Source organism: Rhineura floridana, chromosome 5 (genome assembly GCF_030035675.1).
Source record: "Rhineura floridana isolate rRhiFlo1 chromosome 5, rRhiFlo1.hap2, whole genome shotgun sequence".
NCBI lineage: Eukaryota > Metazoa > Chordata > Lepidosauria > Squamata > Rhineuridae > Rhineura > Rhineura floridana.
This window is the reverse complement of record NC_084484.1, coordinates 63271524-63296902: the sequence shown is the minus strand read 5'-3', so window position 1 is coordinate 63296902 and position 25379 is coordinate 63271524. Positions and strand designations below refer to the sequence as shown.

The 25379-nt window shown below is 42.3% G+C and overlaps 1 protein-coding gene across 6 annotated transcripts in view; it reads left to right on the top strand.

The window, feature by feature from the left end:
* Positions 1-25379, top strand: part of HERC2 (HECT and RLD domain containing E3 ubiquitin protein ligase 2) — a 179306-nt gene that overhangs the window by 138275 nt on the left and 15652 nt on the right. For all 6 annotated transcript variants that reach the window (XM_061626960.1, XM_061626959.1, XM_061626958.1 and 3 more), the window contains exons 71-86: positions 2026-2133; positions 3360-3491; positions 4543-4701; positions 4793-4911; positions 5420-5545; positions 5834-5989; positions 6284-6399; positions 6536-6734; positions 15680-15894; positions 17121-17298; positions 18056-18217; positions 19375-19466; positions 19749-19888; positions 20937-21124; positions 22880-23077; positions 24033-24116. In XM_061626960.1, coding sequence (XP_061482944.1) covers positions 2026-2133; positions 3360-3491; positions 4543-4701; positions 4793-4911; positions 5420-5545; positions 5834-5989; positions 6284-6399; positions 6536-6734; positions 15680-15894; positions 17121-17298; positions 18056-18217; positions 19375-19466; positions 19749-19888; positions 20937-21124; positions 22880-23077; positions 24033-24116 — 2372 coding nt within the window. The remainder of the gene's footprint in view (positions 1-2025; positions 2134-3359; positions 3492-4542; positions 4702-4792; positions 4912-5419; positions 5546-5833; positions 5990-6283; positions 6400-6535; positions 6735-15679; positions 15895-17120; positions 17299-18055; positions 18218-19374; positions 19467-19748; positions 19889-20936; positions 21125-22879; positions 23078-24032; positions 24117-25379) is intronic.

Here is a 25379-nt window from a genome sequence, read left to right as displayed (position 1 = left end):
CCTTTCATTCTAATGCTTCCCATAAGCTCATTTCAAAACAAAGCCTTACAAAACTTATAGTCCTGAACTCAGAAACGCTTGTTTAACAATACTTTCAATTTTCATGGCGATACACAAAACAGTCAGAGAGAATTGAGAGTTCAAAGTGTAAAAAGAGAGAGAGAAAAACCAGATCCCTTTTGGACTTTTTTTCTGTCAGAGTTCTCATAATCTGCTGAAATTTATTAAAAATCAGCCACATTCACCGAGTACCTGTAATGCTATTACTGACCTTGCCCCATACTCTGCAGTTTAAAAGTTTAAAAAATGCCTGGCCGATTTTTAATTAATTTAAGAAAGTTTGCATTGAATGCAATGATAAGGCCGGGCATGCTCAGTAAGAACCAACTGTCAATGTTCTAAAAGCCAGAGCCACAGCTACTTGGCTCGCCTAATCAGGGCCATACCCACACCAGACTTTGATTTCACTTGAGACAGTTATGGCTCCCCCAAAGAATCCTGGGTTCAGCCCAAATAACAGAAACAAGACATGTGCTGTGCTGATCTTGTTTTAGCAGGGAGGAAGCAACAATATTAAAACAGTTGATATAGTTCAGATAGTCACTTTAAATATGTTTGATTTACTTTGCAATTTTAGTGAAGTTTCCTATAGTAAATCATTCTCTTTTGCTTCTGTTTCTGTGAATATGTGAAGTACAGCAACACTTTGCAACACTAAAAAAAAGCTCCAAAAACAATTGTGGAATAATGGCACTGACTATTCTGCAGAATAGTCTCCAATGGACATGAGGAGTGTCTCAGTTTGCACAAGATAAAACAGTGGGAGGTGAACTATATTCTAGCAAAATTTTAGGTGTGCCCTATGTTTTTAATTGACCATGCCCACCTTTCCTTAAGTGGAGTAGTTTAAGCATAGCAGACTGAACACATGCATCTTGGGCAGGCCGAGTTCCTTTTTTTCCCAAAAGCTAGAGTCATTGCTTATTGTAATCAGTCTGATTTTACATCAAACGACAGTTTCAGATTCAACCGTTAATACGCCCAAAATAGAAATAGAGCATAACCTCCAGTTTGAAACACAAAAGGCTGTCTTCACGATCGTATGACACTGACCAATACAAAGACTTTGAAATTAATGAAAATAAATTTGAGACAGATTTCTACCATGAATAATGAGAGAAATATAATTTCCTAGGTTAGATTCTCTGTAGAAACAGCAGTAACACAGAACAGAAGCGAACTAAGAAGAACACCAACAAACATACAAAAATATTATTCTCCATCTTTGGAGATGGCAGGTGTTGCCACCACTCACCATATGCTCAGAGGCACATGTTACCATATTCTTCCAAGCTACACAGGAAGTGAATTGAACTGTGAAAGACCAGCCCAAGTTGTGTTTGGATTTTGACAACTTTGTAGGTCTGTACAATATCTCGGAGAGGAGGTCAGGTCTCCTGCTCCCCTGGTGCACTGACTATAGCTGCTCAATTTCCCTGCTTTTTTAAGTTTGATAGAAATATCTGTTGGCTATAGGTACATTCTTAAACCGCAAGGTTTTTTGCCTATTAGTGAGTATCGCTAAAGTTTATGTTGCACAATGGCTGTTATATCTGTTATCTATTAGTTCATAACTGTTCTGGTTGGTATTTTAGATTAATTTAGAAGTAATTGTGTCCAGATTGTCTATTAGAATCATAGTAAATTTCCGTAGTAAAAATTCCATTTTTTTGTTTTCTTACACATGCAGTTAAGCTCAGCTAAAGAGCTAAAGTTCAAGTTTGGAGTTGTAAAGCGCACCTACAAACATATTAACTCTCTTTGTTTGTACTTCAGATACTTGTGCTGCAAGGTTTTAGATTATCTTGTCAGGAAAAAATAAGAGAATTTTTGCTAAATATGCTGCATAAAGCATTTGATCAGTTCATTACATGTTGGTAAAATGTTTTGTTTTATACCTTTAGCAAACATTATTTTTGTGTTCTTTTGAGCTCTGGCTTGTCTTTTGTGGTTTTTATGCTTTAGGTGCTGAAGGGCTTAGAGTAGAATTTGACCGTCAGTGTTCCACAGAGCGACGCCATGACCCACTCACTGTCATGGATGGAGTCAACCGGATAGTTTCTGTCCGATCAGGTATTGATGCAAAACATCAGATTGCTTCATTGTATCATTTTTCATCAGCAAAGTTTAATGTTGCCGGTGGTATAAGCAGGGGTGAAGAACCCTTTTTATATGGAGGATGGTTGACTTACAGGAAAACTCCATTGGGGACCTCAGCTGATGATAAGGCAGGGCCAGAACGAAAAGTGGGTGGATCAAACCATTCTCTCTCCCCATCTTTCTGGGGCCCCTTTCTCTGTCACCCCCCCTTTTCCCTCTCCGACTCCAACTGCCCTACAGGCAAAGAGGTAAGCACAGATGGCAGAAGCGTGGGAGCTTGTTCCTGTGCCTGCTGGGTGTTTATAGCTCTCAGAGGAAAGGCCAGGTGGGGGCAGGGGGAAGCATACACTCTTAGTCACTGTTTCCCAAGGTGCAGGGATTGCCTTTAGGCAGCTGCACTTCATGTTCCCACCCTACCCAGAGAGAAAGGGTTGGGTGGAGGAAGCACATGTTTGTCAGTCTCAGTTTCCAAAGGTGCACAGAATGTGTTTGGCTGGCAGCCAATACTCTCCTCCCACCTGTTCTTTCTTGGATAGGATGGGAGTGTTCCCTGGACACAGCAGGGTAGATGAAATAAGACGGGCCACATGTGGCTCTTGAACCTCAGGTTCCCTGCTGCTGATTTATACATTGAATTGGGGAGAGTAATAACCTGGGAAACTAATAAAATAGACGGTGCTATAGACCTGTAATAATAATCTTTAATCCAAAATACATTTGTTAGGTTGTGAGTAGTGGACTATTTTCCCCTGACCCTTTAGGCATATGCTACTATTTTTATTAATTTCTTTGGGCAGTTTCCGGAGCCTCCATTCTTGTTACCTTTGGTTTTTCTTTTCTCTTTTTATGTGCTTTCTACTATGCAAAATGCATATGTTAGTTTTAGTTGGGAAACAAAACAGCCACTTGGTCTTAAAGCCGTTTCCTTAGTGTCTCAGGTGAAAGATCCAGTAGTAATTGAATCTGGATTCTTACTTGCTCTTAGTGATCTGCTGCGACTACAGCTGTGGTGCACTTTTATTCAACAGTCGTACTGCGTTTTAGTAATAGTTGCTAACAGTTACTCCTAATAGTAGTCCCCAGTGAAAATAAATTTTATTGGCAGGGGGTATTATCATTGTGTATGGTCTTTCTCAGAGTGACACAGACTGTATGCTCTGCAGCTTTTTGTTAATTGTTTGTCTCACCCATACCTATAGGTCGTGAATGGTCTGACTGGTCTAGTGAACTGCGCATTCCAGGTGATGAATTAAAATGGAAATTCATCAGTGATGGTTCTGTGAATGGATGGGGCTGGCGTTTCACAGTTTATCCCATCATGCCAGCTGCAGGTGAATGTTACATTTGACTTCAGGATGGAATAGAGAGCCAGTGTGATGTAGTGGTTAGAGTATTGGACTACGACCTGGGAGACCAGGGTTCAAATCCCCACACAGCCATGAAGCTCACTGGGTGACCTTGGGCCTCTTACCATGAAAACCCTATTCATGGGGTCGCCATAAGTCTTGAAGGCAGTCCCATGTTTGTTGCTTTGTGTTTCACTTGAGCCCAATGATCAAGGATAGTTGTGCTAACAACTTAAGCAGGAGAAAGAGAGAGCTTGAGTTAAGTCCGTATAAAGCAGTAGTGTAGCGGCAAATCCAGAAGTGCAGGGTCCCTTCATAATAGTCACAGCCACGCCCCCTCATAGTCATGCCCCCTTCTAAGATTATAAATAATCTGGCCAGGCTTGAATACTGCTTTTTGAAGTAGGAACTAACAGGAATTCCTTTCATTCTGATTGTCTCCAATCAGTAAGAAACAAGAAGGAAGCATGTTAGAAGACTCTTCTCAGTGGCTAACACACTCCCTTTTAATGCTGATTGGCTCGTAGGACACTGGAGACATGGGGACCCTTTTGGGCCTGGCTTAAGGGGTCTAAGACACCCCAAGACCCTGGACAACTACATTTCTGGTGTTCAGGAGCATCTGGTTAGCATGGAATTCACATGAAGACAATTTCAAACAATGTGAGATTTTCTTCACTGATAGCAATCTATAATGAAAAGGGTTATCACTTGGCAAGTTAGCATGAAGAAACACTTTAGTTGGTTCAGGAATAGCAGTGGTAGTATGAATCTACACCAAGTTTGAATTTTATATAGTTAAGTCACCACTAGCAAACTATAGTGTATATTTAGATTTTTCTCTCTTCCTTTCCTACTGGGCCCAGGTTGAGTTCCAGTTATTTTTATTGTCTTTTTTAAACAACAAATGTGTATGCTAGAACCCATCCTTAATGCTTTATTTACCCCAGAAGGCAAGTTATTAATGCTCAGATAAATAATGTGATCACAAATGTTAGATGGAAGAGTGGCTAATAGTACTGTTTCCTTCCTGCAGGTCCCAAAGATCTTCTTTCAGATCGCTGCATTCTTTCTTGCCCCTCGATGGATTTAGTAACATGTTTGCTGGATTTCCGTTTGAATTTTGCTTCCAACAGGAGCATAGTTCCTCGCTTGGCAGCTTCATTAGCAGCATGTGCTCAGCTGAGTGCTTTAGGTAGGTGCAAAGTTTTGGAAACGTTTCTGATCTGTATATGTAAAATATTCTAAAGCCTATCTGCATTTATTTATTTATTATGCATTTTTAGCTGCTGGCCACAGAATGTGGGCCTTACAAAGACTACGAAAGTTGCTAACTACTGAGTTTGGCCAATCGATTAACATCAACCGAATACTGGGAGATAATGATGGTGAAGCACGAGCTATGGTAAGAAGCTCAAACCTTCCAATGGTAACATGAGCTCTTGTAATGCTTGCTTAAGTTGTAAGACTACTAACTCAAAGCAGCCTTCCTACCATTAATCAAACATGTAATGCCACACCCTCTGGGTCTTTTTAAAGCACTAGGATTGAGTAATGTTTCACTTGTCATCTGGATACTTGACTGATGGATTTTGCACAGGTTAGCAAGCAACAGTCAGCTTTCCCTAGTGTCAGTTGTGCTGAGTTGTGTGATGACAGCCACCATACAGGAAAAATATTATTATTGATTTATTTCATTATTGATATTTGTAGCTGCTCTGGAAGCCTCTTTTCCTTCTTTCTTTCTTTATTTGCTGGACTGGGGTAAAAATGCTTAAAATTAGCTTCCGCAGGTTAAAGTACACTCATTGTCAAAACCCACGCTTTAGGGTGAACAGTAGGTAATAAATCAAGAAGATGATGAGATGATAACCACTTTGAAACTACTGCTGCTTTTTAATACTTTTTCCCAGAGTTTCACAGGCAGTGCCTTAGCCGCTCTAGTTAAAGGCCTTCCCGAAGCTTTGCAGCGGCAATTTGATTATGAAGATCCCATTGTCAGAGGTGGCAAGCAACTACTTCATAGTCCGTTCTTTAAGGTAATATGACATGGGGTGAAAACTTTAGAAGCCAGAATTGGGGTCTCTTTAACACTGTACACTGCTAAATGTCAACCAGCAGGGTCAGTCATTGTGATCCTAACAATGCTACTTGGATAAAGAGATGGGGTAGGAAAGCAAAAAGATATTTTTATAATACAAAGAAAGCAAGCTATGCAGTTCAAAATTCTAATTTTAAAAATATTTTAACATGAAGAAAAGCCAGTATATTGCCACCTAGTCTAGTTAAAGCCTTGTGCTTTTGAACTAAATTGTTTTTATTTATAGGTGCTTGTAGCTCTTGCTTGTGATCTGGAATTGGATACACTTCCTTGCTGTGCAGAGACGCACAAATGGGCTTGGTTTAGAAGATACTGCATGGCTTCCAGAGTTGCTGTTGCCCTTGATAAGAGGACACCATTGCCTCGTCTCTTCCTTGATGAGGTACTGGAGAACTAGTTTTAACATAAAGCTTGTATAGTGGAATACAGCAGTGTTTAAAATATTTTAAAGGTTATCATAGATAAAGTTGCAAGTGTGTGAAAATGTTGGTATATTATCTGTCTTATGCCAAATAACTACCAGGATGTAGTTTGAGACCTACTAATATTTGGCTTGGTTAGCAGTTTCTACACCATTTCAATAGGTAGGAAAATTCAAACAATGGAGAATGCTGCACTAAGAGTTATGCCATGCTTTGTTTTTATTGATCACTAAATGGTACGACTTACATTGCAGGTGGCCAAGAAAATTCGAGAATTAATGGCAGATAATGAAAACATGGATGTTCTGCATGAGAGTCATGATGTTTTTAAGAGAGAGCAAGATGAACAGCTTGTGCAGTGGATGAACAGGTTATTTGGGGACATGGGGAAATCTTTTTTTTTTTAGGGGTAGCATTGAGAATTGAACAACATTACAGCTCTGGCTGTATGAAAAGTTGAGCGTACAGGGAATTTTCCCTGATCTTAGTACTTTTCTTCTCAACAGGCGACCAGATGATTGGACACTTTCTGCTGGAGGCAGTGGGACTATTTATGGTTGGGGCCATAATCACAGAGGACAGCTTGGAGGTATAGAAGGAGCTAAGGTCAAGGTTCCTACTCCATGTGAAGCCCTTGCCACACTTAGACCAGTGCAATTAATTGGTGGTGAGCAGACACTTTTTGCAGTGACAGCTGATGGGAAGGTAAGAATATGCAATGTTAAGCTGAGTCATACAGGAAAGGCCTCTAGTTGTTAGTGAAACAGGAGGGGAATATTATTCACAAATAGCAAAAAACCCTTGCGGTTTAAGAACGTACCTACAGCCAACAGATATTTCTAGCGAACTTTAAAAAGCAGGGAAATTGGGCAACTATAGTGAATGCACCAAGAGAGTAGGAGACCTGACCTCCTCTCTGAGATACTGTACTGCCCTACAAATTTGTCAGAAATGCAAACACAATTTGGGTTGGTCTTTCACAGTCCAATCCACTTTCTGTATAGCTTGGAAGAATTTGGTAATGTGCCTCTGAGCATATGGTGAGTGGTGGGTTGACTGTTTAAACCACTCTGGCCACTGGAATTCTGTCAGGGGAATAGGAGTTTCCTAACAATTCTCAGCACCTTTCACAAACTACACTTACCAGGATTTTTTGGGGGAAGCCATGACTGTTTAAAGTGAAATAAATGTCTGGCATGGATATGGCCCCCTGATTAGCCAAGCCAAACAGCTGTTAGTCTGGTTTTTATAACACTGACAGTTGCCTTTTACTGAGCATGCCTGCACTATCATAAACTCCAGTGTTCATTTTCTTAAATAAATTAAAAATTAGCCATGCATTTTTTAAACTTTTAAACTGCAGAAGGATGAAAGTTAGAATATGGGGCAAGATCAGTAACGGGATTACAGGTACTCTGTAAACTTGGTTGATTTTTAATAAATTTCAACAAATTATGAGACCTCTGACAAAAAAAAGTCCAAGAGAGGTCTAAATGTGTTTACTTGTGTTTTATACTTTGATCTCTGGATTCCCTCTTGAGTGTTTTGTGTATCACCATGGAAACTTAGAGAATTGTTAAGCAAGCATTTCTGAGTTCAGGACTATAAGTTTTGTAGGGGTTTGTTTTGAAGTGAGCTTATGGGAAGCAGCAGAATGGCATGGGGGTATTTTCAATTTAATGTGGTGGAATGTGAAAAATCCATATTGGCTATAGTATACAGCCACTGTTGTGGCTGTATAATCAATGAGTGAAACAGCAACAGAAGTGGAAGACAGTACCCACTTGGGGGTGTCCTGGTGCCCACTGGAGAAAAGAAGATTTGCAACTTATAAAGAAAAATGGTTGGTTTATTCAAAATACCTTGGGCAGCAAGATTTTTCTTGTATGGTATATCACACTGCTGTAATGTATGGAATATGGTATTTTGTCTGTTCTGTTGAAAGCCTTCATAATTGCTCAATTTTGTGCCACAAAGTGTTATTTTTTGAGATGGCTTAGGGCAGGGGCAAGGAACTTATGGCTCTCTAGATGTTGTTGGACTCTAATTCCCATCAGCCCCAACCAGCATGGCCATGTTTGATGGGAATTGTAGTCAAACAGCATCTGGAGGGCCGCAGGTTCCCCATGCCTGGTTCAGAGAATACTTTATTTTAACAATTTAAAGTGTTCAGAGAATAATTTATTTTAACAATAGTTGCTGGTTAACTTGTTAATCCCCCTTAACACTCAGTTTTCTAGCACAAGATTGCCCAGGCCTTCTGTGAGATCAGAGCAGCAAGGTTACTGACAAACTCATGAAATATAACACCTATGTACCAAGCTTTGCTGTGACATTAGCAATTAGCCACATCTGTATGATGTGCATAGACAGATTCCATAATAAATAGCTCCAAAGCTCCTTATTTTTCCATGTGACTGGTTAACAATACAGATCTCCATAGAATTGTATTCATGCAAGCGGGACATCCAACAAAATGTTATGGTGTGGAATCCTGCTGTTTTGGATTCCAGCCACTCTGTTCCACCACCCCACACCCACAACAGTCGGTCAGCGTTCTGTGGCCACATTGGGAAAGTTTTGGGTTCTTCTGTGCATGTAAAAGATATCAGGTGGTGGGGTAGCTAGCTCCACCTAGTGGTTGAAGGGAAAAGAGCACTGTTGAATTTTTTGCAGGCCCTTGCAGTCCTGTTCTTGTTTCAGTTTCCCTTTTGCCTTCACCAAGCTCAATTGGGCCCTCTCTGGTCCTTGGTTTCAGGCCTGTATTCTTTGTTCTCATTGTTTTATTTGTTGTTCTGTGTTTCTATATTAGTGTTTTTCCTTGTTGACTTGTGTTTTTCTCCAAGTTTTCCCCCCAGTTAAAAAAAAGGCTTTCGTTTTTGTTTCCCCTGGAGTGCTGTGGCATGGAGTTTTCATGAGGGGTGTTTCCCCCATCTCAGTCACCAGCAGCTGTGCACCCTCCTAGCACCCGCCCGCCAGTCTCGCAGCCTCCTTCATAGTGGGAACGGCAGCAGCAGCCACCTCCTCCTTCTGGCGGCTTCCCTGCAAACGGCGGTGCTGCCTGGATCATACTGCGGCTTGCAGGCCTCCCGACTGCAGCCGGCCTCTTTCTGTGCATCCATGGGAGAAACGCGTGACGGGCAGTCTCCACCCTTGGAATCTCCGTCCCTGCCACCAAACTAGCGAGGAGGTGGGGAGGCACCAAGCAGGGAGATGGTGGCGGATCTCCCCTGACAGGCTTCAACTTAAGCTGGGCAGCGGCACCTTTTTGCCCAGCGTGAGGTTTTCCCACCCCCCCACATCTCCTAAGAAATGTCTCTGAGGCCTTTTGCTCCCATAAGCCCTGCTGCGTGTTGCACCCATGGGGAAAGCAACCCGCAAATCAGATAACCCCTCTAAGAGGATGAAACCGCTTCTCCCCCACCAGCATCCAATTCAGCATTGGAACCTCTATTCCTCCAGGGACCAGTTCCTTCATATCCTCTGGTGGGCCAGTTAGGGGCAGCAATGGCCCACTCATCTACCAGCAGGCACGAGGTGGCTGAGGCACAGGTTATGGCAGGCAGGGTGGCTCGGGAAGCAGGGTGCCAGTTTCCAGCAAGACCACTGGGACAGACAGGCAGGACCCTGATCACCAGTCAGGATCAACAGGCAAGGCCTCGCACAGCGCTACCTGCGGATCCCAAAGGGACCAAGAACCCCTATCTGATGAAGAAAGCAATCTTCCTCATCCCTCTTTGGGTTCCATTTCTTCTACCAGCTCCTCTCCTGAACCCTCTACAGGCTTTTTGAGAAACCAGTACTTCTTCAATAGACCCAAGAGGCGGGGGGGACACAGGCTGCAAATTTCTGGTGGTCAGACTCGGCCCATTCAATTACACCTTTCAGCTCAATCGATTCCGCAGTTAAAGGAACAACTCAGGGACTCTCTCCTAATGGACTTGGCCAGGGACCTGTCTACATCATCAGCCCATTTGCAGGCCCATTCACAGGAAGCCACAGCTCCTTTGCTCACTCAGGCACCTCCTTGAAGACTGGAACTGCTAACAATGCACGTCCACCATGGAACACAGCATCTCTGGATCCTCATGCCACTGCCCAGGGCAGGCACCTTCACCCTCCAGATGAAACTCCTCTAGACCCGGACGCTGACTTAATGATCCTGAATGAAGAGGAATGGAGTGGGGATTCTGAATCTGAAGAGATTGCAACCACTAGGATTTTCCAGGAGCTGCACTTCCTCCCCCTCCTGTGTAAGGAAATGGAAGCCCTGACGCTAACCTCTGCAGAGGATCCTCCTGCCCCTTCTACTTCCAGAGTTTCAGCCAGGGCTGTGGAGTCGGGAGCAATTTTGGGTGGAGTCGGAGTCGGTAGAAATGTACCGACTCCGGCTTCAAAATAAATTTTGATTGACAAATTTTTTAAAATATAAATTCAAAATGTCAAAGAAGCTTCCCATGAAGTCAGCTGTATTTGAGCATTTCACCATAACTCAAGATGGAAAACATTTTGTGTGTCGGTGTATGACACAGGACCCAGATGAAGACAAATGCTGTGATGCTAAGATCAGCACATATTCAGGCAACAATAAAAATGCTCCTACGAGAGCTTCCAATTTAAAAAGACATTTACAGCGCTTTCCAGGGCTGTGGAGTCAGAAGCAATTTTGGGTGGAGTCGGAGTTGGACAGTAGAAAAGTAGAGGAGTCGGAGTCAAAGGTTTGGCATACTGACTCCATAGCCCTGGTTTCAGTGGTGTGTCCTGACCCGAAACCCAAGTCTTAGAGTCCTGAAGCTACCTTCCCTACTTCCCAAAGTACTCAAGTCAGACTTCGACATTCCATTACAATGCAAGAAGTCAGTCTCGATTGCCAACAAATATTATACGCTGGAGCAACACATTATGGACCAACTAAAGGTCCCGCTGATAGATGCTCCCATTGTGAATTTACTGAATCTGTCTTTGACTCGGATGCTCATCTCAAAGATGCCATGGAGCATAAAATGGATCAGGGTCTTCGAAGGATACATGAGGCTAGTGCACTCTCAATCTAAGCAGCAGCAGCCTCCTTGGTATTTGCTCGAACTTCCCTTCTATAGTTGGAGTATCTGTTCACAGGATGCCCGAGTACGCAAGTCCTTATTCAAAGTCTCTTGGGCAGTAACTTTCATGGCAGATGCATCCATGGATGCTATGCAGTTTGCAGCAGGATCCCTGGCGGCAGGCGTATTCACTAGAAGAACCCTATGGCTTCAACACTGGGAGGCAGATCCCAGGGCCCTCTCCAATCTCACCTCCAAACCTTATGTGGGAGGCAAGCTATTCGGAGATGACGCCCTAGCAAATGTTTTGGAATCTAAGGAGAAGAGAAAGTCAGTGCCATCCTCCAGGAAAAGGAATGACAGGAGGTACTTTCGATGTTCTTTCCACCCTTACCTGTCGTCTCAGTCCTTTTGTGGTTCCAGGACATCCAGATAAGTGAAGGACGCCTGCTCCGGCCACCCATTCTGGAACAGACAGCGCAATCCATCTAGGGCACAACAACATTTCCCCAATCGCTCTGGTTTTGGTTCCCAGTTGCGGGGCAATAAGCATCAGTTCTGATGCCAACATTCTGCCATTGGGGGGGCATCTCCAATGCTTTGCTCACCGGTGGAAGGACACATCATCAGACCAATGGATACTACACACCTCCCGGTACGGCCTAAGGTTGGAGCTCACCTCTATCCCTCTGGCAAAATTTATTTCATTCCCCCTGTCAGCTTCCCCACATAAGAGGGAAAGGGTCGTGCAAGCGATTTCCCATCTGATACAGATTTCGGCTATATAACCTGTCCTGGCAGGGCAAAGATTTTTGGGAAACTACTAGGAGGACTTTCTCTCCTCGATTGACCCGAAGGAAGCCTACCTCCACATCCCTATATTTCCTCCCCACAGACGCTACCTCAGGTTTGCGGTGGGTCAAGACCATTTTCAATACAGGGCTATGCCGTTTGGCCTGTCATCTGCCCCCAGCTTATTCACAAAAATCGTGGTTGCCCTGGTGGCACACCTCAGGACACAAGGGGTTCATCTCTTTCCCTATCTGGACAACTTCCTGATTCGGTCCCCATCATTACACAAGGTCTGGGAAGACCTCCACGTCACTTTGGCGTGCCTGAAGGACCATGGCTTCCTAGTCAAAGAACCCAAGAGTTAGTCCATCTCACAGCATAATTCATCTGGGAGCCGTTATAGACTCGCGGGAAGGAACCTTAAGGTTATCCCAAGAAAGAATAAACAAGATATGTGCAATGGTGTCAAAAGCTCTGTCATTCAACTCATCAGATCTGATGCAGTTGGCTGCTCTCCTGGGGCTGATGGTGTCTACATTCCAAACTGTGCCTTGCGCACGTCATCACTCTTGGGCACTTCAATGGGCCCTTCTGCCATTCCAAAGCGACATAGCTTCAAGGCACCACCGCAGAGTGGCACTGTCACCGCAGGTAAGTTGATTGTTACTTTGGTGGGTTCACGAACCCAACCTGTTGAGAGGAGTACCATTTCAGGATCTCCTTTGAACCCTGATCATGTCAGATGCCAGCCTATCAGGCTGGGGGGCTATCTGTGAGGGGCAGATGATACAGGGCACACGGTCTCCACAGGAATCCACCCTGCCAATCAATCTCCTGGGACTTCGAGTGGTCTGCCCGGCCCTCAGACACTTCGCAGAGTTCAGATGGTTTGGGGGCGATGCTGATAAGAACGGACATGTTGGCCAAATCTTATTTGAACTGTGAAGGAGTCACACATTCCCGCCACCTCCAGGAGGAAGCCTCTCTCCTTTCAGTGGGCAGAAAACAATAGCAGAGTACCTTAAGGGGGAGGACAACCACCAAGCAGACTGGCTCAATCAAAAGAAATTGGATCATGGAGAATGGATGCTTCACCTGAACACCTTCGAACAGATAGTGACACAATTCGGCAGGGTTCGAGTGGACCTGTTTGCCACCAGCAGCAACAGACAGGTGAGGAGTTTCTTCTCCAGGCACGTGATGGCAGGAGAGGAGGGAATAGATGCCTTGGCATCCCCCTGGCCTCCAGGCTGTCAGGATGCAGGATTGAGACCCTAGCACTTCAGAGGATGAGCAGGAGATCACTTTCTCAGAGCTGGGTGAAGAGGGGGAGGGAGAACTCTCAGAGATAGTGTTGCCCAGCGACCGCAGAGGCCTTGAAACTCCAGCAGACAAAGTTACAGACACTACTCAGGAATTTCCCACACTTACCTCCCTCACTGAGCCAGAGCCGTTAGACCAAGAATGAGGGGGGATTCCACTCCCTCCTCAGCCAGGGAAAAGTCAGCCTGATGGGCATGACGCTCACCCCCCCTTTCTCCAATCCCAGAAACAGAATCTTCAGAAGAGGAGGGGGAGGCAGAACTTCCACCCTCACCACGAACCCAGAGAAGGGAAAAACGAGTCGGGGGAGAGAGAGAAGGGGCGGGGAAGAAATTGTCCTAAGGCGGAGTGAGAGAATTCGCGCCAGAAAGCCCCCTTAAAAAGGATAAGGGGGGGTGGGAATTCCTTGTTCTGTCAACTCTCTTGCATGTCGCAGGACATGTGTATTGTGTTGCTTCATGAGGAGACGTAGTCTCTGTCTTGATATTACATTAGTAAAAACTGAATTGCTTTCATCGACTGGTGTGATTCCTGAATCCAGCCCTGGACACGACACAGGCAGACTGTATGCCTTTCCTCCACTCCCGATTATTCCCAAGGTAATACATAAGATCTGAACTGAAAAAGCATCAGTTCTCCTGGTAGCTCCCTGGTGGCCAAGACGTACGTGGTTTCTGGATCTCCTCGGCCTGGCGGTGGAACACCCATGGAAAAATCCCCTAAGGGAGGACCTGCTCTCTCAAGGGCAGCTTCTTCATCCAGATCTGGGGTGGTTGGCACTTCATGTATGGAATTTGAGCGGAAGCGCCTCTTGAAGAAAGGCATCCCTACCCAAGCACTGGAAACCATAATGGCCTCTAGATGTCCCTCCACAGTCATAATATACAAGGGCACATGGAAGACCTTCTCAGCCTGGTCACAGAAGAAAGGAATTCTTCCACGGAAAGCGGGAATTATTGAGCTACTCTCTTTCCTGCAAGATGACTTATCTATGGGCCTCAGGCCAAACAACCTGAGGTGCCAGTCTTCGGCATTATCATCCATACTTTCCAGATCCCTGGACAATCCACTCTGCTCTCATCCTATTATCAAGTGTTTCCTTAGGGGGGGCAACCTTATCAGCGCAACCTACAGTTCTCTGCTACCCTACCTGGGATCTGCACAAAGTGTTAACGGCCCTTCAAAAACTTCAATTTAAGCCTTTAAGTCAAATTCCGCTTCATCTGCTGTCCTTTAAGGTGTTGTTTCTTGTGGCCATTACTTTGGCCCGTAGGGTGTCGTGAGTTGAATGCCCTGTCTGTGCATAAAAGTTTGTGTTTCATAAGGATAGAGTAGTCCTCCGCGCAGTCCCTTCCTTTCGTCCCAAGGTCCTGTCCGCCTTCCACTGCCAACAGGAACCGGTACTGCCACCCTTCTGTCCAAATCCGGTTCATCCCATGGAGAAGGTGTGGCACTCACTTGACATGAGGAGAGCCCTTAAAGTATATATTTCTAAGACTAAGTTATTTTGGAAAACAGATAATTTGTTTGTGTCTTTTCACCCAGCGTCTCTGGGGAACAAGGTTTCCACTGCCACATTAGCTAGATGGATCAAAGTGTGCATCTCCTTAGCATATGTCTCGCTAAGACTGGCCCGGCCAGCTGGCATGGTGGCTCACTCCACGAGAGCAGCGGCCACATCAGCAGCATTTTCATGCAATGCTCCTCTAACAGAGATCTGTAGGGCAGCTACATGGGCCACTCCTAATACGTTCATTAAACATTACAAGATAGATGCATATGCATCAGCTGAGGAAGCTTTTGGGGAGGAGAGTGCTACAGCACGTCCTCCCAGAGCACTAGAGTTTTGCAGCCGAGCGTTATTCCCACCCTGCATGGGTCAGCTTTAATATGTCCCACCTGATATCATCTTTCTCATGCACATGAGAAGAGACATTTGGTCTTACCGTGAAATCGGTCTTCTCTGTGCATGTCAAAAGATGATATCAGGGCCGATCCCTAGGAGGGCTGGGCTGCCATGGCAAGCACAAATAGGCCTTTAGCAGAGAGTGTATGAGTACTGTTGTTTACTTCTGTTAGTGTGTTCCTCCTGTTCTTTTCCTCGTTTATTGGCTTGTTATGGAGAAAATGAAACAAGAACAGGTCTGGACCAGAAAGGGCCTGCAAAAAATCAACAGTGCTCTTTTGCCTTCAACCGCTAGATGCAGCTAGCTACCCCACCACATGATATCATCTTTTGACATGCACAGAGAAAACTGATTTCACGGTAAGACCAAATGTCACTTCTCCTTGTTCCCCGCCACTATAGGACTTCCCCCCCCCAATACATGTTTGTATTTCAGAAAATCTCAGGGGTTCCTCAGGCCTCTTGATACCTCCTCGTCATGCATGGGTTGTGCCATTTTGGCTATATAATAATGGCACTCAAATCATAAATATCAAAAACAGAATAATCTGAGAAATTCCTATAATGAAATCTTTTCTTCTTTTTAGTTATATGCCACTGGATATGGTGCAGGTGGAAGGCTGGGAATTGGAGGGACAGAGTCTGTTTCTACTCCAACGTTATTGGAATCCATTCAGCATGTATTTATAAAGAAAGTTGCTGTGAATTCTGGAGGAAAGCACTGTCTAGCTCTGTCCTCTGAAGGAGAGGTCTATTCCTGGGGTGAGGCAGAAGATGGCAAACTGGGTCATGGCAACCGAAGGTAACACAGTAAAATTTTAACTACTGACTGTATTATAAGCATAGGATAAATGTCTTTTTTATATAACACATTCTAGAGTCTGTAATAACAAAGAGAAAGGCTTAATATCCCAGTTAGATCAACCACAGTTGCACATGACAGTTATGAGTTTAACCATCCATTATACAATGCCAGTGATGCTGTGTGAGAGAGCAGGCCTAGCCCTTCTCTCTTTTCAGACTTCAGCATAGCATGGCACTGTCGGAATCACTGTGCTGGAACTTTGGCTGAATGTTTGTTAAGCTCTTGATCCATCTACTCTACCATCACTTTTTGCAGGTTTGGGAATAGAGCAAGTAATTGATCTTAGTGCTCCAATCTTTAACCCATAGATGGGTGCTACAAGAAAAAAGACCTTAGACCTGGTTATTGGGGTCGAGAGATCTGGAGTGGGGTTTCAGATGATGATTTGTGCTTGTGGTAGGAATAAATGGAAGAAGAAAATTGTTCCTCCCCATCCTTCTGAGACAATCCTGAAGGATACATGATTAATAGTATCAAAAGCTGCTGAGAGGTCCATGAGAACAAACAAGGTTTCATTCCCCCTGTCTGTGTCCCAGCACAGATAATCCACTAGGGTGACCAAGGCAGTTGTGCCAAAACCAGGTTGAAAATCGTAATGACTTTCATCTGCAGCTGTGCCATCACAGCACATGTGCACACTTTGTCCCCCAAAGGGATGGTAGACACTGGCTGCTACTTGCTTAAATCAGACTGGTGTAAGAATGGTTTTGTCCCCTAGTACTAACTATATCACTGTTCCTTAAGTACCAAGGGAACACAACCCTCTGTGAGATAAGTATTTATTACTACCTCCTCCTCTTTCTTGGCAGTGCCGATAAGGATAATGTTATTTGTTATTTCAATTAATTTTTGTAAATTGTATTGCTTTTATAATATTTTTATTGTATTTTTATACCTGTTTATTTTTCTTGTAAGCCGCCTTGAGGGCCTTTGGACGAAAGGCGTGGTATAAATAAAATTTAATAATAATAATAACTAATGGACAAATTGTTTCTTTATGGGGTTGTTTATTCCCCAAGGTTTTCAATGATTTTTCAGATTTCTATGATTTGATTATTCTTTTTGGTTTCTGTTTAAAAAATGAACAAATAGACCTTTTGCAATAGATTTACTGAAGTATGCTACCCAATAAGCTGTGCACTTGATTTTTCATTTTGCTTTAGTCCTTGTGATCGTCCTCGAGTAATCGAATCTTTGCGGGGCATAGAAGTTGTTGACATTGCAGCTGGTGGAGCACACAGTGCATGTATTACTGCCGCAGGGGATCTTTACACGTGGGGCAAGGGAAGATATGGACGACTTGGCCATGGGGATAGTGAGGATCAGCTAAAGCCCAAATTGGTGAGATGGTGTCATGTGTTTGTCATCTTTTTTTAATGGTTGCAAATACTACTTTGTATATTGGGAAAGTATGTCTATGAACTAAGCTGTAATCTGTTGCCAACAACTTCGGGGCAAGTCGCATTGTAATAAATTAGTATGACAAACCCCCAGCGTTCACTTCTTTAGGCTCTTGTGGAGGAAGGTATAGGATACAAATCTAATAAATAAAATAAACCAATTACCTTCCCGAAGGCTTTGCTTTGCCTTGGAGAAGTTATTAATTGTGCTCACAGATGTCATTTTTCCTTATTTGGTAAGCTAAGGAACAGTTTTGCTTTTCACAGCAGAGTTCATTGGGTGTCCAAATCGGTGAAGTAATGTGAGGCATTGGGGGGGGGGGGTTTCTTGGTTTGACTTGTGACATTTTGTACAGATCTGAGCATGCAAGAATTTCTCTAAGGCACCCTGTTTCAGCTGGGATTTGGGATTCATCTGAAGCTCCCGCACATCCCTTAGATCTATACTTCATGTGATTAGTTTGTTTTATTGATACAAAAATCCTGGATTTTTCCAATAGGATATTCATTATTCTTAGCAAGATAAATCAGGGGGTTGGACTCGATGGCCTTATAGGCCCCTTCCAACTCTGTGATTCTAAGATAGAACAAGTGTTGAGATGTCCTGCATACGTTTGTGTGCATCCTATTTATTTAGCTTGTCAAGATGAAGGTAATTGAAATTTCTTTGCTTAAAAAACCCTCTCCCTGTCTTGCAGGTGGAAGCACTCCAGGGCTACCGTGTGATTGACATAGCCTGTGGCAGTGGAGATGCACAGACGCTGTGCTTGACAGATGATGATACTGTGTGGTCGTGGGGAGATGGAGACTATGGAAAACTTGGAAGAGGGGGCAGTGATGGCTGCAAAGTGCCAATGAAGGTATTTCAGTTTCAAAACTCTTGAAGTTGGAGATAGGAGGACTGATACCCTGTAAACATAGAGGCTAATTTGATTTTTTTTCCTGTTTAGCATAAGCTAGCTGAGTTACGAATGATGTTGTCTATATATGTGCAATTGAGCTAAATGGTGTCATTGAAAATGTTTTCTTTTTGAGCTGTTTTGCTGATGTTCCAAAATTTCCTTTGCACATTTGTGTGTGCAATTGCCATGCCTTTGCTAAATGGGACTGTAAATGTGCACTATAGTTCAGAATAAATCTGCTACATTACTTTCTAGGTTATAATGATCAGTTAGCTGTCACAATCAAAAGTTATGCAAATGTCTAACAGCATGAATATTGATATATTGACAGTTAAACAGGATATTTGGTTCCATTTATTAAACAATACATATAAGAAAGAGTCTTAGGAAGGGTTTGATGTCATTTCCATCACAGAATCTGTACACCAATCTGTTATCATTTCAACAATTTCTAAAACTTCAACAGATTCATTTTGAAATGTTGATTATAAAAGACTGCAGAAGTCTCTTGGGGCCCACATCAACCATTCTTTCTCACTGAGATACTTTGTCCCATTGGGCCTTTGCTTCAAAAATGTAAATCAAAATTTCAAAATCTACCACAACTCCTAGTTGAGTTCAGGCTGATGTTGAACTCATCAGAAAATCTTCCTGGTTTGGGAGTCTGTTTTGCTTGTTACATCCCCACTACTTCAGTAAAGTCAAGGGTATCCTCCTCTATAAATCGCTAAAGCGCTTCTTGTCAATCTTGTCTCTTTGTGATATTTTACCATATTGCTATCACCAACTTGCTTGGAGATCACTTTGGGAGAACAGCACTTTAAGTTATGTCCAGATGTTGCTTTCATTTCTCCTAGCTTATTTTTCTGTGGGTGTATGAATAGTACCTTTTGAAACCAAGCCCTGCTTAAATAGAAATGATAAAATAAATTGTTATCTCAGAGAGAAAGAGAGATCAGACTATTTTAAATTTATTTCTCTTAAGTAAGAACTAGTTTTAGTTCAATAATAAAACCATTATTAGAATGCTAGTTTTATTTTTAAGATGTGTCTATATGCTGTGTGCTGTGGAGTTGTCCTACCTTTTGACTTGTATTCAACCTTTTCTTCCCTAGATCGATTCTCTCACGGGTGTTGGAGTAGTTAAAGTAGAATGTGGCTCACAGTTTTCTGTGGCCCTTACCAAGTCTGGAGCAGTGTATACTTGGTAAGTGCATTAGTTTCAGATTGTGGACAAATTCTTATGAGAAATTTTAATAATAGTTCTGTGTATCAGGTGTCACATTACAAAACCACATTTCTTTAGGACAAAAACTAGGAGGCATTGGGTGAACGATTTATCTTGCCATTTGCTGATTAATTCTAGGAGATGAAACTGTATAAAATCTGTATACTCTAATTCACCCAAGTCAGGCTAGAATAATTGGGAACTCTCAATTGATTTAGGAGAAAACAAATGCAGCGGTTGAAACTTGTGTTCTGATTATAGGGGCAAAGGAGATTATCATCGATTAGGCCATGGATCAGATGACCATGTTCGGAGACCACGACAAGTCCAGGGGTTACAAGGAAAGAAAGTGATTGCCATTGCAACTGGCTCTTTACACTGTGTCTGTTGCACTGAAGATGGTATGTAAAATAATAATTTTCTTTCCTTTTTTTCTTTTGTAGTACTCTTATTTTGAGTGTTTGTGGTGGAAAGGGAAAAGGAAGTGATGTTCTGGTTATGTATAATTAGGTTCGTCTGTTGCAAATATATATAATTGTGATATAAATAAATAAATATAACGTGACAGTGTATTTCTGATTATCAGTTATTACCAGATGAAAGTTGAGGGATGGATAAGCATTGGAGGAGGAATGAAGCCTTCATGTTTTGCTTGTTGGCTTCCCAGAAGCATGCCAGATTCGAGAGAATCTTTGATCTGATCCAGTAGGGGTTTTAAGCTCTTAATGAGGGCCAATCTTGACATTATACATGGCAGGTCCATGCTTTTAGGCTGTGTGGTTTTTTTAAACGAAAAGGGAGTCTGCCACAGGAAGTAGAAGAGCTGCAGTGGGGAAGGAGAGCTATTTAACAAACACCCATAGGAACATAGGAAGCTGCCTTATACTGATTCAGATCAGTGGTCCATGTAGCTCAGGATTGTCCACACTGAACGGCAGCGACTCTGCAGGGTTTCAATCCGGAATCTTTCCCAGCCTTACCTGGAGACACCAGGGATTAAACCTGGGGCCTTCTGCATACAGAGCAGATTCTCTATCACTGAGTTGAGGCACTTCCCCAAGCAAACATACATGCTTAAAAACACAAATAAGTAAAATAATACACATAATGACCTTTTAAAACATTTCATGTCCAAATTATGTCTTGATACTTTTGTAAACAAATGCCATTACATTATTCTCACTTTGAGAATTCGTCCTTTGAGTTCAGATATTTCTTCCAGTTTGTTTTGCATCTAACAATATATTAGTATTAAGCTGCCATGAAACCAATCTTCAAAAAATTGTGCTAAATTTTAGTTGCCCTTTCCATTAATGGCCTTAAGTGTTGATACTTGTATGTTGAAATGACATGTAATGTTTTCTCTGACTTAACATTGTGAAGCCATGATTGTAACTTTTTTACATTTGTCTTGATTTGGTGGTAAAATAATTGTTTTGATTGGCCTAGGTGAAGTATATACATGGGGAGATAATGATGAAGGGCAGCTTGGAGATGGGACAACTAATGCTATCCAAAGGCCACGCCTGGTTGCAGCACTTCAGGGTAAAAAGATCAACAGAGTAGCCTGTGGCTCAGCACATACCTTAGCCTGGTCCACCAGTAAGCCTGCTAATGCAGGCAAGCTCCCTACCCAGGTAAAATTATTTAAATCAAGTGTTTAAGCTCTTGGGAAATGTATCGACAGAATGCTGTTAGCCCTCAATGGCTTTGCGTTAAAAATTATTAATCTTCTTTTTCCCCACTTATCCTTAGGGATAGATCTTTTCATAGTCATTGGCTAGTATTATGCTTAAGGTTACACTGAATGTTTTCCTGTTTCAGTGTTTTGGTCAAGAGTAGTCTTTTAGTGGGGTTGTAATCTCCAGGAATAAAGTGGTATCACATTGCTATGTCGGTGTGAGATTTGGTTTAATGACATTGCTAACGGCAAAGTCATTTGAAAGGGAGGGCAGTTCTTCAATACCAGTCAGAAAGCATGTAGCTTACAGGATATGATCACAATGCTACGTAGTCAATCAGTCCTATTTGGCTACATGGTGACTTCACTGAGGACAAGAGAGGGAGTGCAGTGTCAATGGACTGGTTAAAATTTTTGCAGGAGTGCTGAAAAGGATGTGCATCTTTTTGACATTGCAGATTTCCCCCCCTCATAAAACAGTGATTATTTTGGTCTCAACTCTGTGTTCTCTCTGTAGTCCCACATGTGGGTTTTGCTCTGTAAAGCCATGGGAACTTCCTGAAAGCACATACAAATCAGTCCAAGCTAGAGATGTAAAATTTCCAGAAATTTTGAAGCCATGGAATAAAACCTTTTTTTCGGGGGGTTTCAGAAAAAACTAGACATTTTCAGAAAAATTGATAAAATGCAATATTAGCACATTTTACAGATTGAAAGTCACTTTGTTACTTCAGGAACATAAAATGTAATTATGTACAAGTTGGTTTGGCATAAAATTATCATGTTTGGTATATTAAAAGTACATTTTATTCAAACAATGATTACAAATTGAATGTACTTTTTAAAATTTTTACTTTTTTTTTGGTAACAAAATGGATCTACAAGATCCTGAACTGTAAGGAACACCTGAACTGTAAGGAATCTCTTTTGTTTTGCCAGTTTATGAGGAGCAGGCAAAAAACAATTAAAAAAACACAGAAGAAACCATCAACATTAATAACAAAGAAAATCATTTATGTCTCCGCTAGTCCTCCACATTGTCAAGCAGACATAAAGCATCCATTCCCATAAAAAGAACTGGGAAAAAGGGGGGAACCAAAATTCACTGAAACATTTTATTCATCATGCTAAAACAAAACATTCCATAACCGATTTTTTCTTTATTTTTGTTTAATTTTTCCAATTTTTTGGAAAAAAAACAAAAACGGCTTTGGAAAAAAACAATCCCCACCCCCGAATTTTTCTGTTTTTTCCCCGGGCCTTCAGATCTATATTCCAAGCTGCTGTGCAACGGTTAATAGGGTGGGAGGAACCACACCTGTGCTCTTGGCTAGCAATACATTAGGAAGTACTGGAAAGATAATTAAATTTTGCTACAAGATACTTGAATATCTTGATGAAATATGGGATGGTCTTTTGTGGGATAGAACAGAGAGATTAGTACTTTCTGTTTATATTTTGTATATTATCCAGAGTAGTAGTATTTTCACCAACATTGTTGGGACACCTTTTTCGACACCTAACCAGACTAAGGAATTCCTCCTTGGCCATGCTATGTATAAAACTTGGGAGATAACAAGCCACAAATAAAGGCAAACCTGATTATTTAATAGACAGGCTAGCTAAATTGTCTGGATTCTAGGCCTGATACTCTCATATGGAATAGGAATTATTCAGTACACATTAACCCCTAATAATATGATTATTCTAGGTTCCTATGGAGTACAATCATCTACAGGAAATTCCTATAATTGCCTTAAGAAACAGATTGCTGTTGCTTCATCACATTTCTGAACTCTTTTGTCCATGCATTCCCATGTTTGATCTTGAGGGACGCCTTGATGAAACTGGCCAGGGCCCATCAGTGGGACTTGATACGTTACGAGGAATTTTGATATCTCAAGGAAAGGTATTTATCTCAGCCTTTGGCACTCCACTAAAATCACTTTCTATGAAAAGTCTGTCACAGCAATGAATGCAAACTGTGTCCTAACTTCTCTTCAATGATATGATGTTTACATCCCAAGATCTTCTGCACGAACATCATGGTGTGGATATATAGAATCTAATAAATAAGTTTTCACTAGTGTGTTTCTGCCAATATCGGCTTATTAGCATTCATTTTTACCAGAAATTGGATTGAATCTTTTCACTTAGGGGCATTTTAAATCTTTAAAATGTGATTGTTGCTTTGTTTACTTATGTAGGGTACTTGAGTCAAAGTTGTAAGAGTTGAGGTTTCTAGTAGGTGTTCATGTCTGGAGTCCTGAGACAGCACCCTTACAGGTACCCTGAGAATACAAGTGTTCTTCACATCCTGTTTTTTCCCCCCACTATTGGGTGTTAACTGTTTGGGTGCTTGTTACAAAATCTCTTGTCACTAAGTATACTCCCAGTGCTTTTTTTTACACATGGGGACAATGATGTATTTCCATCTGTGCATGTTGCCATATATGAAGTATGCTCCAGTGCTGGTTTAAGTAATAATCCTAAGTAAGAGCCCTGCACATCCATATGTGGCTGTGCAGCTGAATGTGGGTGGTCATTTGGAGCTTTTATTGACTAACGGAGGATTATTTTTAACATATTGTCACCTCTATCAGACATAATGTTATATGGTTAATGTCCGTGGACTGAGACCTGAGAAGTCATAGGAATCTGACTAAATTCGCTCCTGTCCTGCTCTCCCATTCTCCATGCCTCAATTTTGCCCAGTTACTCCTCCTTGCACTGGCAGGAATCTCCTGGAATAAGGATATTTTTTCCTTCCAGCACAAAGGTTTAGTAATAATGATATATCATCCAGCAAACATCTTAAGAAGGATAGGAGTGTGTTGTTAACCACCTAATTTTCTCCTTTATAGGAGGCGGCTTTCAGAAAAGTTGTGCAAGCAACTATGGTGAGAGATCGGCAACATGGGCCAGTGGTAGAACTCAACAGAATACAGGTCAGAATACTATGCTGTGAGTGCCTTGAATATGAGACTGATGTGAAACGCTTTGCCGGGCTTTCCAGTGTTTTATGTTCAAGGATTCGAGAGTGAGCAATTGTAATGGTAATACGTTGTTATGCTGCCTCTTTCTAACTAATCCTGATTACTGCTGCTATACTTACACACCTTTGAAAAGCTCTAGGCTACCCGACATGCAAGAAATAAACTAAAAAATGTTTTCGTGGCAGTAAGGCACCTATGCAGATGCGGTTCTAACTTTGTTTTTGCATAGTAGAAGACTGGAATCCTGGCCACTGTATGCCCCATAAATAGGGTTTAGTCCTAGCTCCCAACCAGAGAAGCAGACTCAGGACTTGAAGACTAGCTTTTGCATAAAGCCTTATTCCAGAAGTCATTACAGGAACATAGCATCAAAACATTTTAGGCATGAATCAGGATAAAGAGCCGAGCAGGTGCACTAGGCATGTGGAAGCAATGGAAAGTTGTTGATTTCCTCCCTCCGCCGACACTCCTAATTAAAGAGAGAGGGGCAGGTACTCTAACTTGCACAAGTTAAGTATATCACTTTCCAGTCTTTGCAGCATGACGGGGACTATTTCTGGGAAGAGATGAGGATTTTTTTTAGCTGTATCTGCCTCTTTTCCAGCCTACGTGACTTTGGTGACACTGTTATTTCTGTCTGTGAAAAACTAACCTCATCCTTATCTCGCTGACAGAGTCCATTCGGTTCATTAGAGTCTGTCTGTTCAAAGGCTAAGTCTGGGCTGGATGCCAGTCAGGGTTCTTCTCCCTTTGTCATAGGTTGAGGGGGGTTATGGGCATCAAGAAGCTCACTAGGCACAGAGCTGCCAGGGGATTCTGGAAGCATTTCCCCCATGGTTTCCCCAGCCCCCTCCCCATTCTTCCAGTTCTGCTAAGCATTCTCTATAAGCCCATGACAGGTTTTGTGTACCTACAGCCTGACTTTAATTTATGTATTTAAAATATTCTTAACCTACTCTAGGACAATAGTCCTACAGCAAGGTACACAAAACAACTCGAAGTAAAGTACATAGACAAAATGTATTCTCATTTGTAAGCGCCAGTCAACTCCTGAGCAAGTGGGTGAGTCATTAGCTGGTGCTGGAAGTTAATAAAAGTCAAGCCAATTTTCATCAGTAATGACCCTAAAAGTTGGGAAGGGTAAAGATTGTGTAGATCAGGTTTTCAAAAGTTGGGCTATGTGCATAGGCATCTTAAGCAATGTCCAACAGATGT